Here is an 18581-nt window from a genome sequence, read left to right on the forward strand (position 1 = left end):
CTGAAAGTGAGAAGCTGATTTATTTTCACAACCTGCAAAGCCCTGGGGAGGTGCACATGGCCAAGCTGGGCACCAGGGATGGCTATTTTCTGTCCCTGGCACAGTGACTTCAAAGTAAAGCGTTGGGATTCTCCAAAAGTTCACATCTTCCTGCAAGCCAGGGTGTGATGCAGTCCCATCCCACCACCTACACAAGGAAAAACTGGTCCCTATTTTAATGCTGCTTGTGCCTATGGTTAGCTCTTCTTGTGTGGTGCAGGAGAAGTTGTGCTATCCTTTTGCACCCCAGCACAGCAACCAGGAGGGACGGAGGGGGACAAGGAGGGAGCTGCCAGGACCAGTTATCTGATCCCAGCAGCTCCAGTGTAAACTTAGCATGGCCTTTTGGAAAGTACTTGTTGTGGCAAAACAAGCAGTAAATCACTGCTCTGAGTGCCAACAATATTTTGAGATTAGCAAATCTTAAAGCTTGCTTTGGGGTCGTGGACTGGAGCCCTGCCAGTGTAACTGGGGGAGTCTCCCTCACCTGACACCCTCCAGCTCCCAGGAACTGCACCAAACTGCAAATCCTTACTTTTTGAAGAAGATGGGATAAGGTCCAGGGTCAGCAGTGGTTGTGGGGTCCTGCAACCCACTCCTGTGGATTCTCACCCTGTATTCCCAAGGAGCAGGACTGACCCTCTGATTTCTTTGTCTTTTCCTTTCCAAACTACCTTGGAAAATCCCCAATTTCCTCCCTTATTTTATCAAATAAACTCAGTTCCCACCAGTTGCCCCAACCCTTTCCAGCATCATCCTGTGCTCCCCAGGACAAGTCACTGTGACTCTCCAGCACCATCACCGAACCTCTTCCTCCCCAGTGTCCCCAGTGTCCCCAGGGTCTCCAGCACCCCAGCACTGGGCTTTCCACAGTGCTTCACGTTAAGAATGCCCAGGATTTAAAAGTCACCCAGGAGGTGGGACCCTGCTGCTTCCAGACATGCCACAAGTTTTCCAAGTTCAGCTGAGGGTCCATTCAGCCTGTGAGACAAAGAGAAGGGAGAAGCCCTTGGAACTGAGCAGGAAAAGGGGCACCAAGTACCTGGGAGCCCCAGCCAGGTGCATTCTAATCACCATAGGCTCTGCATTCTGCAAGAGATCAATCCCTGAAAGACCTTCCCAAGGACAAAAAATCCTGGAGATGGTATTTTAACCCAGGATAAATCACTGGGTCATCACAAGAAGTCCTAGGGAAAATCCCACACTACACCTGAGAGTTATGTGGCTTGACCCCTTCCTGGGCCATTTTGTCATTTGGATGCAGCCGTCTCTGTTGAGAATGCCACGGAGGAGACCACTTCAGTCCAGAGCAGTATTCCACCAAAGTTCTGGAATGTGGGACTGAAACCCCAACTGCTGCTGTTTTTCCATCTGTGCTGTTTGAGTGAACACTCTGATTTATTTCAGGCTTGGAGCTTCTGCCACTGAGATCTCAAAAAGATTTGTGTTGGCCACAGAAGGTCATGCCTGTTTGTATCAGGGAGAACAGAAAAAATTGCTTGTCAGAAGGACATTGTCAGTGTAGCTGAGCTCCTGTTCCCTCTGGAAATATTACAAAATAAAAAACTACCAAGGTCAAGTGCAAAAGCAACACAGGCTGATATTAAAAATAATGTTCCTGCTTAATGTCATTGTGGGATAGTTCCTATCTGAGATGCTGTATGGAACTGTCGTCAGAGTGCAGGGAAAATAATTCAGCAAAAGCAGCAAGGAGCTGTGTCAGGGAAGGGTTAGGTTTGAAACCAGGGGAAAGGATTTTTCCCCAGAGGGTGCTGAGCACTGTCTAGGCTCCCCAGGAAATGAGCATGGCCCCAAGGCTGCCAGAGCTCCAGGAGAGTTTGGACAACACCCTCAGGCACAGGGTGGGATTGTTAGGGTGTCTGTGCAGGGCAGAGGTTGGACTGGATGATCCCTGAGAGTGCCTCCCAACTCAAGCGTTCTTGTGATTCTGTGATCTGTGGTTGCCCAGGTGGCAACAGCAATGCCAGCCCAGCTGGGAACCTGTAAGCTGAGATGTCCCCTGGCCAGAAAACAGCCTCAGGGCACTTGCCCTGCACTGTATTTGCAAAGCGGCTGCAGCCTTGCATGAACCTTCCCTGCCCACCCAGCACTGCACAGGCCGCTCTGCCCATTCGTGAAGTCCCAAAGGTGGATTGAAATATTTGGGGTTAAAATCATGAGGTGCAAAGAAAGGTGGCCAGATTGGCTTTGTTCTCCAGTGCCTGGGAGCTTTGGACCCTCCTCTACAATCACCTTGGAAAACTTGAGCCCAAATCTTTTTTCCATGCAAAAATGGGCCAATTTTGGGTGTGACTGACATGGGGGTCTCTGCACCCCAGCAATTGGAACATGGAGGGCTTTGCGCAAATAAGGGATATGCCTTGCTAAGAAGCTGTGATTCTGGTGTACCATTAGGGCTGACATCTCTTTTCCTTGCCCAGTCTGGGTCTGTTTTTCTCCTGGTTGTGGCTCAGTGTCCCAGCTGAGCCCCCAGCAAGTCCCTCTGCACTCACAGGGAAAGATGTTCCATGGCACCCTGTTTTGGGGTGCTGGGCGGAACCATGGAGCACAGAAGAGGGCAGAGAGCTAAGCATCAGTGGCGGGAACAGTGCAAACACGAGCATGTTGAACCCACATATCCTCAGTCCGAGCACAAACCTCCCGGGAGCCAGAAAACCAAGAGGATAAAGTCTCTCCAGTGGATGTCCCCTCTCCCGGAGAGACTTCTTTGCTCTAATGCCGCCATCCAGTGGGAGAAACTCCCTGACATGAGAAAGGCTGGAAAAGAGGTCGTTGGGTTCCCCATCATTCTCCTGCTGCCGTCCCTACCAGGGATGCTGTGACTGCACTCCGTCCTCCGATTCTAAGTCCCGATCCCAGCCTGGGTGCGACGGGCAGAATGGAAACAGCTCACACGGCACCTGAACTCCTCCGTTACCCAGCGAGGAGATGAGGAAGGAGGGAAGATGCAACGGAGTCAGGCGAGGGCTGCAAGCCCAGAGGAGGAGGAAGCCGAGGTGCAAGCAGGGTCCCAGCGATGAGGACACCCCAGACCCAGAGCGATGGGGGGACACTCCCGACGCTCCCCTCCCGCTCCGGCTCCAAATATCCGCGGGATATTTGCAATTTGAGCACACCGTGCCTGCAGAAAGCCGAATTCCAGCGCGTATTCAGCAGCACCGGGACATCAAGGAGGGAAAAATAGCCAAACACAAAACTCCCTGGGGCTGGTCAGGGAAGTGAAATGACTTTGGCAGCGGCCACAGAGCAGCGCGACGGCGAGCTGGGAAGCGCAGTGGCCAGCGGCCCCCAGGATCCCCACAATGCGCCCATTTGTTGTCCCCATGGGCGGTCGGATTCGCGCAGAAAGAAGCTTTCAGAGGGAATATTCAAAAGTTCAACTTCTCTCAGCAACGCAAGGTTTGCTGTATTGTGCGATGGCACAAAGGGACAGTGTTTCCTCGGGAGCCGGAGGTTTTGTGACTGGAACACGGCGCTTTCACTCCCGCACAGAAGCCTCCTGAGCGGAATCACGGCGTTGTCGAGGCGGGATAGCAGTCAGAGACTTGCCTTAAAGGGAGAAAGCAGGGGGGAAATTGCGTTTATGAGTATAAAATCAAAGGATTTCGGGGGTTTTCTTCTGGCTGAAAGCAGCAGCTGTTTTCCTAAGGCGGCGCAAATTTTCAGGAAGCAAGAGTATTCCTCCAAAATGGAGGGGAAAACCCCTAAATTTTTCTTTGTACCAAGAGGAAATTTGTCCTGGGAACAAGCCCTGCGTGCAAACAAACACACTGTCCTCTCCTCCGAGAAGCACAAATGCTTTCCCACCCACTCAAAATTAGCCAGAAAAATGACTCCTGGACTAGCAATTCCCTGATAACCCAGATGAGGAGGCAGCATTCTGTTTGAATCAGAGGCACGTGTCCCGATAGGGATGAATTTTGAAAGCATCCACCACCCCTGCAAGCTGATGAAGGCCATTCCTAGCAGCCGCAAACCCATCCTCGAACTCCAGCCCACACTCGGGAAAGGGAGATGGAAGCGTTATAAGTGCATGACATATTGTTGGCTTGTAACTATTGAGATAAATGCTATATTCATACAGTTTTTCTGTATGAATATAAGCTTTTCTGTATGAATATAAGTTTTTTCTAATAACAAAAGTTAGTCATATATTTTTTTAGAAATAATATGCTTATACTACCTGCTTAGTTAAAATAACAATGGTTATTACACGTAAACGTGTAATGGAAACCCTGCAGCTAACACAACAATTATCAACACTCACCAGCTACAAAAGGCTGGGACCACCACTCAAATTTTAAAAAGTAATTTCAAAAAATTAAAACCACAAGCCAAAAAACACGCATAGTCTAAAAAAGCAAACCCAAAAAGTAGTCATGTTAAATAGTTCGCAAAAAAAAGTTAAACTAGTTAAACTATGCATAAAAAACTATAAATATGCAACAAGTTAATGTATTGTAAAATGTATTTAAAGAGGCGTTCCCTAAAGCAACCGTGTGCTCTTGGCAGCTTGCCAAACACCCGGCCGTTTTAACCCTTTGCTTTATGTGTGTCTCCTATTGTCTTTTTATTAAACCTTTTAAATTTTACCAAAACAGTAAAACGTGTTTTTCACAGATGGGAGATGTTGCAAAATAATAATAAAAAATAATATTAGGACGTTTGATGTAGGTAATCTGCTCTACAGCTGCAAACGGCCCCACGGTGGCACTGGGGCACACCTGGATTTTAATAACCGGTAGCTGTGCCCAAGATCCCTCTGTGTATTTAACTAGAATCATAGATGTTAATTACTTCAGTTTTCCGACCAGAGAATTGTTTGGTTTGGAACGGATCTTAGTCACTGTTTAAGCACTACCCAAAAACAGCAGAGGAAATATTGGTGGACAGGCTGAGAATGGGAAAGGGGGATTTTTCTTTTAAAGATATCATTGTTTCTTAAGGGACTTTCCCTGTTGGTGTGCGCGGAGCAGTGAAACCACCCCCCAAAGCCGAGCAGCTCTGCAGTGCCCGGCATGCCCGAGACCGGGAAACCCCCGGACGGCAGCGCCAGGACACTGCTCTTCCTTCCTGCAGCGAAGGCGGACGGCAACCGGCTCCAGCCCGAGAGCTGGACGAAGCATCTCTCAGTAGCTCTGGGAGGGAGGATAAATCTCTGAGCGATGGAGAAACGCCAGCCCTAGGTAAAGCACAACCCGGGCGGCGTACGCGAACGGTCCGGACGAGCTCGCAGCTCACGGCATGGGAATGGAGCACGGTGGAGTCACCGGAGCGGGTGATGGGCTGACTCCCCACCACACTGCAGAGCGAGAGACGCCAAAACCTCTGTACCCCGGAGGGGACTGGTCAATGCCATTTCCGACCCCGCAGAGGCTGCGCTGGGCACCGGTCCTGTCACTGGTGGGGTCCCAGGGAGAACAGGGCTTGGAGGAATTCGGGAGGCTGGAGCAGGGTTTGGGCAATGCTGTAGCACTGAGGAATGGTGTTCTGTCCCCTGTGATGTAGGGCAAACCTTGTTCCAAGTGTCCACACCCCGATTCCCACCCTATGCCCAGTCGCGCCCTGTGCCCCAGTCTAGGCCAGCTCCCCACGAGTATGCCCAGCCACGCTTGAGGGGATGCTCAGTTCTGTCTGTGTCCGCTGCTCCAGGCGTCCCCATACCCGATTCTCCTGGATGTGTCCCATGTCCGGTTCCTCCTGGTATCCTTATAACTCGAGGTGTAACCAGTTCCCCCATTCCCGCTGCCTCCACGACCATCGTGCCCCCTCGGTCTCAAATCCCAGTACTCCCTGTACACCCGCTCCCGGTGCTCCCGACTCCTCTTCCCCAATGTTCTCAAGGACTCCCATTTCCAATTCTTCCCCTACCCCCATGTCCTGTACTCCTCGATCCCTCTTCCCAGTTCCTCCTGGCATCCTCGGCTCCCTGCTCCCCTCATTTCCGATGCTCCCAGGTTCCCCATGCCCGTTTTTCCCGGTTTCCCGAGCTATTCATTCCCCAGTGGCCCCTCTCCCCGGACGAGTCTCCCGTGCCCAGGCGGTGCCAGGTGTTGCCCGGTTCCCCGCTCCTCCTCCTCTCCGCCCCGTGTCGTCCCTCCTCCCCCGGGAAAGCGAAAGCGCGGCGGGCGGAAGCCGAGCCGTCCCCGCCGGGCCGGGCCGGGGCTGCACCGGGACCGCGACGGGGCCACCATGGCTTCTTCCATCGGCAACTTCTTGCGACGGAGCCTGCGGCGCGCCGGCCGCAGAGGTGAGGGGCGGGAGGGGCTCCGGGAGGTGCCGGCGTCGGTCTCAGTGTCGGTGTCGGGACAGGTCCAGGCTGCGGGAGCCGACGGCTGCCGGTGGAGCGGGGACGTTCCCGGGTGCAGCGGGCGGCAGAGGCAGCGGCTCGGTCCCTCCAGCTCTGCCCGTTCGCATCCCACCCCGCGGAGCCCAGCTAGGGCCGGCTGCCCCGAGACTCACCACAACTTCAACCCTCCGTTCTCGGGGGTTCAGCCCATTCCGAGAGCTGCACCCCATCTCCCGGGAGCCCACCCCTTCCCAAGTGAGCCCACCACAGCCCTAGGGGCGGCCCCACAGATCCCCTATCTCCCCACATCCCCACTAAATAAGGCATCGCAGGACATGGCGGCGCGTGGCATCTGGGGCACCCGTGGGGTATCCATGGCGGGGACACACGAGGGGGATGCTGCCCCTCAAGAGAGGTGGGTGTTGCAGAGCCCTCAGAAGGCGGTGCAGAAATTGGTCCTTTGGGATTTGTGATCTTTTCCGAGACACCGAATGGATCATCAGAGTTTTTCTGGCTGCTTGTATCTCAAGCCAGAACAAGCAGATTGGAGCAATCTATGGACTTGGGGGGCTTACGGCGCTCTCTTCCTCGTCGGTTTTGTGCTGGCTCTGGCTCCGCATGAGCTCGATGTTCTCAGCTCAGCAAAAGAGTTTTGATAAAACCAGAGCCATTTCCTCTCCGCCGGGGCAGCTGGGCGCCACGGGAACCTGAGCTCCCCCGCAAACCAGGTCGGAAGACTTTGGCACACCAGAGGTCGGGAGTTTTCCGGGAAGAAAGAAACCGGTTGGGCCACAGGCAGAGTGGGGCTGAGCACAGCCCTCGGCGATAAGAAAAGTCCGCAGCCTTTGCCCTCTCTGTGCCCGGTGGATGGAAGGGTGAAGATCCATGTCACCAGCAGCCACTTTCCATACAGAAGTTGCAAGAGCCCCCCTGGCAACCCACATCCGTCCCATCATCGCAGGGGATGCTCCCACTGCTGGGGGGCTGGGGGTGCTCCTCGAATCCTCCTGACACTGGATATGGGAGAGTCATTGGCTCCTGTGACCCTGGTCATGTTCCCGAGGACGAGGCACTCGAGGCACACTGAATCCTGCTGGTTTGGGGCAGCGCTGGGATCTCTGACACCACATTCAGCCTGCCTGACAGTTCACTCCATGCATCCCTGGAGCTCATCTTCCAGCCCAGGGATGGGGAGTTGTGATCTTGGAAGGATTTAGGTTCTGCCTGCGAGGGCTTTGCAGCCAGACCCATCACTGCAGGGAGATCCACCCTTCCATCTGTGAGAGGCAGAGCCCAGCCTGGCATGCCCAGGTTCTCCAGAGGAGCAGGTTTGGCTTGTTTGCTTGTAAACCCCACGGACAAAATGCAAATCTGGTCCTTGCTGGAGAACACGTCTGGTGTTCTCTGAAATGCAGAATGGGACTGGATAGGCAGGCTTTAACTGCACTTTCATTTTGCCCTGATGAGGGGAAAACAACTAATGCCAGTGTCCAGCATGGATGGGGGACACCAGCAACCCTCCAAGGGCACAGCCTTTTTCCCTGGAGTCCCTCCAACAACAACCTTCTGCCTGGGTCAGAGGTGGGCCTAGACCAAAGCCATTGCTGGAGCATCCCAAGGAAGAGCAGGAGAAGCAGTGCTCATCTTGTCAACCTTTTCCCTGCCCTGGAGCGCCTCACTGGGCAGGTCCAGGATGATCCCCAATGATGATAAACCAGAGGTATCCTCAGCCAGGTAGGTCTCATTCTTCACCTGCTGCAAAGGGGCCTCTTTGGGATGAATTTTGCCTTGCCAAAGAGGAAGGACTTTGCATGCAGAGGTGGGACAGCCCCAGGGTGCATGAAGAGGTGGCTTTGAGCATCTCCCCACCCCGAGCCAGGAAAGGCATTTCTGGTCCCTGGCAAGGAGCATCCTGTGATGGAACCATGAGGGTCACCTCCTCCTGTGATCCTTCTGTTCCCATCGACTCCCAGAGACCTGGAACAAAGGCTGGAGAGGTGTTTCCAGACTAAAGGAAGTAGCTCTGGAGCTGAAGTGATGTGTGGGCAGGGTGTTCACCAGCACTGCTTTTGGAGGAGGATGCCATACTTGGAGAAGGATAATGGGAATAACTGATCACGGCCATGCCTCGCCCTAACCAGCTGTGGCACAACCAGAAGAGCCCAGTGACAAACTCTGGGAGCTGGGGACAAACTGCAAGAGCCAGTAATCTCATCCAGCCTTATATTTATTTTCCTTGCTATTCCTAAAAAGGCAGCTCAACTTTTCTGCTCCAACTCCCCACCATAATCAGATATGGGACAGTTTCTGTGTCAAGAACAAGGTATAAAGGAAAGTACAAGTGGCCTGTGGGAGAGGGAAGAGCTGTGGCACAACTCACAGAGTCTGCAGTCTGTCCAGCATTTAACTCCTCTCCTTTCTAGCCCTTGGATCTCACTGTCTCACTGTGGTCATCCCAGGGCCCTTGGAGATGCTGGATGGGGCTCTTTTCCCTCCTATTCCTGGTTGTTCAGGGTGTGACAGCTGATGCTTCCCAGCTGCCCTCCCCAACCAGCCCAACAAGAACTGGGGTGTAATCTCCTGGAACTGCTTTGCTTTGAGCAAACTGTAATCTCCTGGAACTGCACTGCTTTGTGGTTTAGGGAAAATGGTCGAGTAGCTCATTTGCAATCAGCAGTTCCCAGGACATCTGTCAGGGAGAGGTTGGGATTTATCTGACTGGAGCTTTAGGAGGTGCTCAAACAAGATCTGGGCTGTTCTTTCGCTGTTTATTTCCCCTAAGGGAATAAAAATGACTGCTATAAACACATTCCCACACCTACCTGCAGATGTTTAATGCAGAGCCCATCTGGTCTCCCTCATTCCATGTACCCACTTTTCTCTGGGCATCCTTCTGCCCTCACTGGGCTGGGGCAAAGAAAGGCTGGGGGCATCTTAGGATTTTCCCTAAAAGACTCATAAAGGTAATTTCTCTTTCATGTCCCCAGCTGTTCATTTTTGAGGACCAAAAATCCTGGGGAACCAGGACCCGGTTCCCTCCAGCCACTTTACACACAGTTCACATGTAACTCTGCGACTCCTCCCTTGCCCTCAGGACACGTCACACCTTTTGTTGCACTCTGATCTGATTTTTTTGGGATCTTTTTGGCTTCAGAAGGAAAAGATGGGGCCTCCACTGCAGAAAACACCCCCCCGCGGGTACCACAGGGGAAGGTGGGAGAGCGGAGCTCTGTCTTCCACTCTGCTGGACAGTTCTTCTTTGAGTACCTGGTGGTGGTGTCGCTGAAGAAAATGCCAGATGGACATTATGAACCTAAGATAACCTACCAGTTCCCAAAGGTATTTAGTCCTGTGTTTCTGATAAGATAGTTTTCCACATTTAGAGGAGAAAAGGATGCTATTCCTTCCCCGTCATTAAAGCCATGGAAGGAGAAGAGAGAAGTGCCCCATACCCTTGAGTCACAGCCCCAGACCCGAGGATTGGTGTTGCTGGGACCATCTGTCCCTCCCCATGATCCCCTGTGGCCCAGGGCCACAAACCCCTGGAGGAAGCTCCCAGGAGCTGTCCCTGGCTCCCTGTCCAAAAAGGGAGACCACAGTGGGGAAATCACACCTCAGGGAGATGGCACAGGAAGAGATCCCAGTTTACAGAGGATCCCTCTGCTTTACCTCACTGTCCATGGGGTGAAAGTCAAAATTTGGATTTTTGGGAGGTGCTTGTCCCTACATGTTCAGGTCCCTTCTGTATCATTCAGAGCCGGGGGTCTCTTTGGGACTGACATAATTCCACTGAATCCCACCCCATTCTTGGTGACAGTGGGGACCCTCCAGCTCCCTGACGCTTGGTATCTCTTCCTTCCAGCGTGAGAACTTGCTGAAGGGCCAGAAGGAGGAGGAGGAACGTCTCCTCCAAGCCATCCCTCTCTTCTGCTTCCCCGACAGCAACAACTGGGCACCTATCTCTGAATTCACCAGGTACCTGCCCCACTGCAGGATCTGGGCTGGGCCCCCCTCTTGGACTCCTGAGGGCTGGAAGGGCCAGCCCAGCCCAGCCCAGTCCAACCCAGTCCAGTCCATCCCAGCTCATCCCAGTCTCACGTTTTCTCTCCTTGCAGCGAAACATTTTCTTTTGTCCTGACAAACGTGGATGGCAGCAGGAAGATTGGCTACTGCAGGCGGCTGCTGGTGAGCCCTCCCCACCCTGCACCCATCAGAGGTGTCACCCCCTCCCCACAGTGGGACACTCCTGCTGTGCCCAGAGTTCAGCTCTTGGGAACAGCTCTTGCCTCAGAAAGACACTGGCCTTGACCAAAGTGATGACAAGCAGCAATAGGGTACCCAAAGGTGGTTTTTAAAGCTCTCTGCTGAGGCATCATTCAGATGTTGGATGGAGGAAACAATGAGTGTTCACAAAGCATGTGGATGTGGCACCTGGGGACATGGTTTAGGAGTGAATGTGGTGGTGCTGGGCTGAGTTTTAGACTTGGAGATCTTGGAGGGCTTTTCCAAACTGAACAATTCTGTGATTCCCCACTGGCTTCCACAGCTTCCCTGGCTCCTTTCCCTGGTCTGCAGTGGTCAGGACTGAGCTCAGGCTGTTGGAACTGGGTGTCTGGAGGGCTGGAAGTGTAGAGAGCAAACAGATCCAGGATAGTCCTGTTGGAAAGGGAAAAAAATAGCCAGAGAACTCATCCCAATGGCACCTGTTGTAGCAGAAGGCAGGATTAACCTCAAGGGTAGTGGGGCAGGATGTCTTGGAGAATGTGTGTCTGGGTGGGAGGAGAGTTTGGAAATATGCCAAAGGACTTTGCACCAAAACAATTAGCAGCTTAGGTGCCCAGATCACCTTCTCTGGGCACCCTCTGCTTTTCCAACATCAGCTGCATCCTTGGCCTTGGCCCTAGCTTTGAAAATCCCCCAATGAGTGACTGGGAATTTGAGGGGAGCAAGTGGGGAATCCTTTGGAGAGCTTGGAGCTGCTGCAGTGGGCTGGGAGATGCTCAAACCCTTTTCCCTCACTCTTCCAGCCATCTGGGCGTGGTGTCCGGCTTCCTGAGGTTTTCTGCATCATCAGCTGCCTGGGCTGCTTTGGGCTCTTCTCCAAGGTAGGGACGTGGTGGCTCTGGCCCAGTGGTGGCCTTGGTGACTGCTCCTTTGTCTGCTGGGAATTCCTGGCTCTCATCTTCCTCTCCCAGATTCTGGACGAGGTGGAGAAGAGGCGCCAGATCTCCATGGCAGTGATCTACCCCTTCATGCAGGGCCTTCGGGAATCACCTTTCCCAGCTCCAGGGAAAACTGTCACCATCAAAAGCTTCATCCCCGAGTCAGGGACAGAGGTTGGTGGGGGACTCGGGGGCACCTCCTGGATTGCTGCAGGAGCAGCAATGTCCGGGAGCATCCTCCTCACCTGCAGCACCCAGGGGTGCTCACCATAGCAGGGCAGGGTGGGTCATGCTGCCAGGGGCCTCATCCCTTGGGAATTATGAGTGTTATGTCTCTCCTGATTCAGGAGAAGAGCAGCGACGATGAGGATAGAGCCCATCCCCAGGGGATGCTGCCCCATCTTTGCATCCCCTGCAGCTCCCCCAGCCTGAAGCTGGAACTGCCACACAAAAACCTCTCTGCACAGTGTTGGGACGTGCCCAGCCCTGATGCCAGAGTGGGATGTTGTGCCAGTGGCTGGGAGTAGGGTGTTGTGCCAGGGGCTGGGAGCTGCTCCTGCTCCTGAGCCAGTGCCAGCTCCTCTGGCGGGTTGGAGAGCACAGTGGTGCCAGGGCTGTCGTGGGCTGCAAATTTCTTCCTAAAAGAGGTGGTCAGGCACTGGCACAGCCTGTCCAGTGCAGTGCTGGAATCACCATCCCTAGAAGTCTTCAAAAACATGTAAATGTGGCACTTGGGGATGAGGGTTAGTGGTGAACATGGAGTTGGTGGTCTTAGAGGGCTTTTCCAACTCTACTGATTCCATGATTATACTCTTCTCCATACCACTGTACTCAGCTCCCAGCTTTGATTACTGCCTGGTTTAGCTCCTCAGGCAGGTCCACATGTGTGACAAGCCCAGTCTTTTCCTGTGGAGAAAAGATCTGATCCAGGCATGGATGAGAAGATCACATCGTGCCCACACACAGCCCAGATTTGCACAGGCACATGCCTGTATTAATTTGCTTTTTCTTTCTTTTGTGGCAAAGCCAAGATGGAAAAATGCAGAAGATCCACTCTGCCACTGGGCAAAATATCCTCAATGCTGATCAGCCCATGGATGTGCCCTGCCAGGGAGGGCCTGAGAGCAGGATCCCTCCTCCCTAGAGCAATTTAGCAGCTGGTGATCTAAGTGATTTCTTCATCCAGGGAGCTTGTGCAAGACTTTGCAGGTTGCTCAATGCTCTGTCCCAGAGCCATGGTTGGAAGCACAGCCTGGGCTGCCAGAGGGAGGAGGAATGAGGGTGTTCTTCGAAAGAGCTGCACTGTGGGGCTCTGGGCAGGGGCTGGAGCAAGGCAAGGAGATCACTGACACCAGGAAAGGAGGGGAAATAAATCCTGGGTATCGCATGTGCTGAGAGCTGGAGATGGGGCAGGATTTGTACTGGAAAGGGGCTGTGGAGCCTAGCCAAGTCTGATGCTGCTGGCTGGGAAGATGCTGCTTTGGTGGAAAGGCACATGGAGAAGGGGATTTTCCCCCTGAAGGATTGGAAGAGGGGCCAGAACAGGACCGTGTCATGAGCTGCAGAGTGCTCTTAACCCTTCAGTACTCGCCATGTCTGGCTGCCATGGGGATTGATGAGATTGGGAGACTTGTGGGTAAAGGCAGCTGAGCAGCCAGCCTGCCTGCAAATATGTATTAGATCACTCACTTTTGGGACAGTTTAGACAGGAATTATCAGGCTGACCCTGCCAGAGAGGCTTTAGAGGAAGTCTTTGCAGCATTTGAAGAAGTCATACCCTCCCCACTCCTCCTTTTCCTGGCAGCTCAAAGATGATCTGTCGGACACTGTGATGGGACATGTCCTTGCCACCCCCTGCCAGGGATTTGGGAGCTCTGGAGAAAAGAGGCAGTTGGGTTAAAAATCCAGTGCTCAGATAAAGAGCCCCACAGTGCACATCACTGATGGCTTCTCTGAGCTCTCAGCCCTGCATAGGCTGAATCTCCTGGCAGGATGAAATGGGGTTTTTCCCTTGCACATGGACACAGTGCAGATGCTGCAAACTCTGGGTCATTAATTGCTGCCAAATCACCTCAGGGAGTCAGGGCAGGACAGGGAGAGTGTTGCCCCTCCTAAGCTGGGGTTCTGTGGCTCTTCCTTGGCAGCTCATCGAGCTCACACGGCCTGTGGATGCCCACCTGGAGCATGTGGAGTTCCAGGCTCTGCTCCAGCGACTCAGCCCTCACCTCATCCTGCACATTTTTGCCTCAGCCATGTTGGAGCGACGGCTCATTTTCCTAGCTGAGGAGCTGAGGTGAGTCTTGATCTCTTTATTATAAAAATGCCCATAAAAATGCTCTTAAAGTGGCACAGGACACAGCAGAGCTCGAGGAGAGATGTTCCCTCCTACCTGCTGTGGTATCACTGCTGGCTGCCTGTTCCACAGTGTCCTGTCTCAGTGTATCCATGCCGTGGCTGCTCTCCTGTACCCCTTCACCTGGGCTCACACCTACATCCCCGTGGTCCCCGAGTGCCTGCTGGACACCGTGTGCTGCCCCACACCCTTCATGGTCGGCATCCAGATGCGGCACCTGGAGCGGGTGCTGGAGCAGCCAATGGAGGAGGTATTTCATCTGGAGTGGAGGGCAGCTGCATGGAGCCATTGGTTAATTCCTGTCCCCAAGTTTGGCTTGGCCCTGGGGCCAGAACCTCTGATTGTGCCCTTTTCCCATCCAGGGAGGCTGGAAATTAAGGTGTCCTCCATGTCCCCTCCTGTTGGCACCTGGGCTGATAACCTCCACGCTCCCTGACCCTGTGGCTCCAGGAGCTGCTCTTGGGGTTATCCCAGTCTTGAAGCAGAGGAAAGCTGTGCAGGGACAAGTTACCAAAACCACAGAAAAAATTGTCCTTGTGGGGAATGCCCTGGTCCCCCTGCCCAGGTCCCTCCTGCAGAGGGGCTGATCCCTCTCCTGCCACCCTCACGGGCTGGTGACACACCAGTCCCATCCCAAAATGGGTGGGAGGAAGCCCAGATGCCTTGGGAGGGTTAAACCTGGTCACTTCTTGCTCTCCTTTCAGGCTTTGATAGTTGATCTCTGTGAAGGGAAGATCATCCGGGCGGTAAGTCCTCCCTGTGTGGGTGGGGGTAGCCTGGATAACCCCAGGAAGGTTTCAGCTACCTGGCAGCTTCCACATATTTTAATGGCTTCAAACTGCCAGAGGGCAGGGTTAGATGGGATTTTGGGAAGGAATTCTTCTCTGTGAGGGTGGTGAAGCTCTGGAACAGGTTGCCCACAGAAGCTGTAGCTGCCTCTGGATCCCTGGAAGTGTTCAAAGACAAGCGAACAGAGCTGTCCCTGCCCATGGCAGAGAGTGGAGTGGGATGAGCTTTAAGGACCCTTTTACCCAAACTCATCTGGGATTTTGTGGTTCTATGATTCTGGGGGCAGAGCCATCTCAATGGCACCCTTCCAGGGGGAACATCTCATGTGGGTATGTCTACAGCCATTGAACCTGGCTTTTGAGCCATAACAGTAGGGTCCGTACACTGGATATCTCATACTCACATCTCTGCAGGACATTGTGATGATAATTAATTAATGAGCTTTGAAAGCCCCACTGACAGGCTGCACAAACCCATGGTCTCCTGAGCTGGATTCCCTCCAGTGCTTCAGGGCCCCTTTTGCCTTCCAGGTGGGCGATGAGGAGGAGATCCTGCCAGGGAAGCTGCAGAATGAGATGCTGATATCTCTGAACAGGCATAACAACAACAACAACGTGCACAGTAAGGATGTCTGCCATGGTAAAACAGCCCTGATTTGCCCTCTCCATGGCTAGAGACTTCAGCCAAGGGATTTTCCTAAAGTAACCTGGTCTAGGATGTTTCTCCCCCTATTTGCAGGGATAATCCCTTGGCTTTTCCTCTGTCCTTTGAAACACAAGAGCAGGAACAGATAATTCTGCTGGGAAAATGGATTTTTGATAATATTTAGAACATTAAGATTCTGCCACCCTGGAAAGCCAGGGTTCCCTCACAAAATTAGTCTGATCTTTGATGGCAGAGGAAGGCTCTAAGCAAGTAATTCCTTGGGATGCAAACACAGACCAGGTTAAAATAAGCCCATCTTGTCTGAGTTCAGAGCTCCCATCCCCACCTCTCATGCTCCATGTGCCCTTCCAGCCTCAGAGCAGGTGAACGCCCTGGTGTCAGAAGCCTTTGTGCACTTCTTTGTGCGGCTGGTCGGGCACTACGCCTCCCACATCAAGTGGGGCAGGAGCGGCTACGGCAGCTTCCAGGAACGAGCCTTCTGCAAGGCCATCGCCTCCAAGAGCTGCCGCAGACTCGTGAAAAAGTTTGTGAAGACAAACATGTTTTCCCTATTTATTGAGGAAGCAGAGAAGAGCAGGATCCCACAGGAAGGTAATGGTCCCATTTCTCATCCCCTTCCCTGTTGGGTGAGCTCTTTGGAACCCTGGGCTGGTTGGTTTGGGGGCAGAGATGTCTCGTGCCTGGTGAGGGATGGAGTGCAGTCCAGCTGAGGGTGCTCAGGGCACTGAGTAGATCCTGTTTGCTCTCAATGGCCTCATTTCTCCATCCCTGTCAAGCAAAAAAAAACAAACCCTCACGTGTGACTCCCCATCCCTCGCAGTGTTTCAGGCCACGTTGGATGGGGCTTGGAACAAACTGGTCTACTGGAAGGTGTCCCTGCCCAGGGCAGAGTTTGGAACTGGATGAGCTTTAAGGTCTCTTCCAACCCAAACCAGTGTGGGATTCTGGATTCTATGATTCCTTTTAGATCTTGCCTGGAGCTGGGGCTGACTCACTGGGACTCCTTGTTGAGGCAAACAAGTGGCGGCAGCAGCACAAACATTTGGCTTGGGCACAGCAGCAGCTGCCAGGAGCCTGACTCAGCTCAGTCTGCAGCTCCATGGCAGCAGGGCTGGTCCTTCTCCCTTCCCAGGGATTTACAGGGCACAGTGCACAGCTGAGCCTCCTCCCAGCCTGGGACGATGACAAATGGGCAGTGGAGGAGGAGGAAACCACCCAAAAACTGTATTGCTGAAAGGAGGCATCCTGGGCTGGGATCTGCCACCCCTCCTAGGGAACTCCTGCTGGCATTACCTCAGGTGCTGCTTCTCTGCCCTTTTATGTGAGACCTTATAGGCCAAACCTGGGGAGGGAGAGAGGGATGGCACAATCCCTGTTTTCTCATTGTATGCCCAGTCTACATCACCATTCTGGCTTTTTGCTGGATCTGCTGCTTTCTCCCTTCCTTGCTGGTGGGAAACACAAAACTGAACAGGAGTGAACACATTGGTTAGAACCTCTGGCTAACCTAGCCTAAGAAAGCCCATTTTGGGTGAGAAGAATGGGTGGCATTGCAACCACCCCCATTTCACAGACTTAGAGAATCCCAGAATTCCAACAAGATTGGGTTGGAGGGACCTTTAAAGGCCATCTGGTTCCACCCCCTGCCATGGGCAGTGACACCTTCCACTATCCCAGGTTGCTTCAAGCCCCATCCAACCTTCCTTGGACACTTCATTTCCACATTTCCCCCAGGTCCTCTCTGGGTGCAGGTGTCCATAAGCCAAGACAGTTTGGGACACAAACACTTCACAGGATTTGGACTTTGTAGCTCTGTATCCTCCATTCCAAACACCAGCACCTCGCCCATGACCTTTTCTCCTCCACAGCGTATTTCCAGCAGAAAATAGTAGAGTACCATGAACAGAAGAAGCACCGAAGGGACTCCTGAAGTCCAGCCTGGGAGCAGAGGAGCAAGACTGGGATTGACACATCCCTGCCAGCAGCATCACACTGCACTCTGTTCCTGCCCACCTGGGATTCCTGAACTGCCTGGGCAGCACTGAGCACCAGTCCTACCCTTTCTTCCTCAGGGCATCATTGCACTGGAAAACTCTTGGCGCGGAACTAGCACCAGGCTGGGATTTCTTTCCCCGTCGTGGTCACTCCAGGAACAGACTGTGATTCCCAGTGCTTGGCCCTGCACAGTCCTTGTTCCCCCAGCACCTCACAGAGGGAGGGCAGCCAGGGCTGGCTGCAGGACAACAGGGGTTTAGAGTAATTATTAGAAGGGGGATAAAAAAGGGATGAGTAGGAAATAGTGTTACTTCTTATTAAAACAAACCAGGGGTTTGCAAATAAGGAGCAGCCCATTGCACAATTCCTGAGGTTTTGTTATTAACAACTGTTTTATATTGTTTTATTGAGCCATTGTTAAACACCAGCAAGAGCACGCGGGGAGGGAGTTAGTAGTAGTTTCCTCTCTCATAGCTGCTGCATCACTGGTGCCACAAAGAGCCAAGTTTGGCTTTCTAAGGAAATAAAAAAATAGTTATTTCCAGCAGGTTATTTATTAGTGCTGGAGCAAACTGTGAAGGCCACATGGCTGTGGGGTGTCAAGGGGGAAACAGCTGATCAACAGCTTTGGGGAGGGAAAAGGATTTGTTGCATCCCAGAGTAGAATGTGTAACAATCCTCCTTGGGTCTGGTCTTGATGCCAACTTCTCTTAAAACCTCACAGTTCCTCTCTGAAATGTGATGCCAGCAACAGATTCAAGATAAATGATGGCTCTCCTCTTTTCTGAATACATGCACCCAGGAAATAAATATTGCAGCTGGGAAGCTGGGCTGGGGCTGCAGACCTGACTGGTCCCAGCCACAGAAATCCAAGCCAGGTATTTCTCCCAGCAAAGGCTGGGGATGAAGGCAGAGCTTCATTTTCATCTCTGGGCTGTTACAGCCAGGCTGTTGCATCACTTGGTAGCCACCAGGCATCAAAATATCAAAAATATCCTGGGATCATGGATATTTTGGTTTGGGATGGAAGGGATGTTCATCATCACCCAATTCCACCTCCTGCCATGAGCAAGGAACCTTCCACTAGCCCAGGTTGCTCCAAGCCCCATCCAACCTGCCTTGGACACTTCCAGGGATCCAGGGACAGCCACAGCTTCTCTGGTGTGCCGCCCTCATAGGAAACAATTTCTGCCCAAAATTCCATCTAACCCTGCCCTCTTCCAGTGGTAATCCATTCCCCCTTGTCCTGTCACTTCAGGCCCTTGTC

General features: G+C 52.9%; 1 protein-coding gene and 1 long non-coding RNA gene across 3 annotated transcripts; one reads left to right on the top strand and one right to left on the bottom strand.

Annotated features, from left to right (window-relative positions):
- Positions 1-1661: 1661 nt before the first annotated feature.
- LOC117007235 lies at positions 1662-6016 on the bottom strand. Its single transcript, XR_004420098.1, has 2 exons — positions 5932-6016; positions 1662-3609 (listed from the first exon to the last, which is right to left on the bottom strand). It is a non-coding gene; the product is annotated as an uncharacterized LOC117007235 (long non-coding RNA).
- On the top strand, positions 5160-17659 carry DENND2D (DENN domain containing 2D). 2 transcript variants are annotated; one of them, XM_033080231.2, is made up of 12 exons: positions 5160-5365; positions 9501-9688; positions 10212-10324; positions 10465-10534; positions 11377-11454; positions 11545-11685; positions 13656-13804; positions 13937-14114; positions 14569-14610; positions 15184-15274; positions 15671-15910; positions 17188-17659. In XM_033080231.2, the coding sequence occupies exons 1-12, from the start codon at positions 5305-5307 to the stop codon at positions 17247-17249; spliced, it is 1413 nt and encodes a 470-aa protein (XP_032936122.1). In that variant the 5' UTR covers positions 5160-5304; the 3' UTR covers positions 17250-17659. The 2 variants fall into 2 exon arrangements, with proteins under 2 accessions (XP_032936122.1, XP_032936121.1); XM_033080230.1 differs by lacking the exon at positions 5160-5365 and adding an exon at positions 5938-6310 and having other exon boundaries at positions 9504-9688.
- Positions 17660-18581: the final 922 nt, after the last annotated feature.

Source organism: Catharus ustulatus, chromosome 25 (genome assembly GCF_009819885.2).
Source record: "Catharus ustulatus isolate bCatUst1 chromosome 25, bCatUst1.pri.v2, whole genome shotgun sequence".
Taxonomy (NCBI): domain Eukaryota; kingdom Metazoa; phylum Chordata; class Aves; order Passeriformes; family Turdidae; genus Catharus; species Catharus ustulatus.

What these genes read in the sequence shown, in the direction of transcription:
- DENND2D (XM_033080230.1), top strand. Translation starts at nt 6,025, where the DNA reads ATGCCCGTTTTTCCCGGTTTCCCGAGCTATTCATTCCCCAGTGGCCCC. An exon ending in GCTACTGCAGGCGGCTGCTG is followed by an intron (nt 10,535 to 11,376) that starts GTGAGCCCTCCC and finishes TCACTCTTCCAG; the next exon opens with CCATCTGGGCGTGGTGTCCG. An exon ending in GAGCAGGATCCCACAGGAAG is followed by an intron (nt 15,911 to 17,187) that starts GTAATGGTCCCA and finishes TCTCCTCCACAG; the next exon opens with CGTATTTCCAGCAGAAAATA.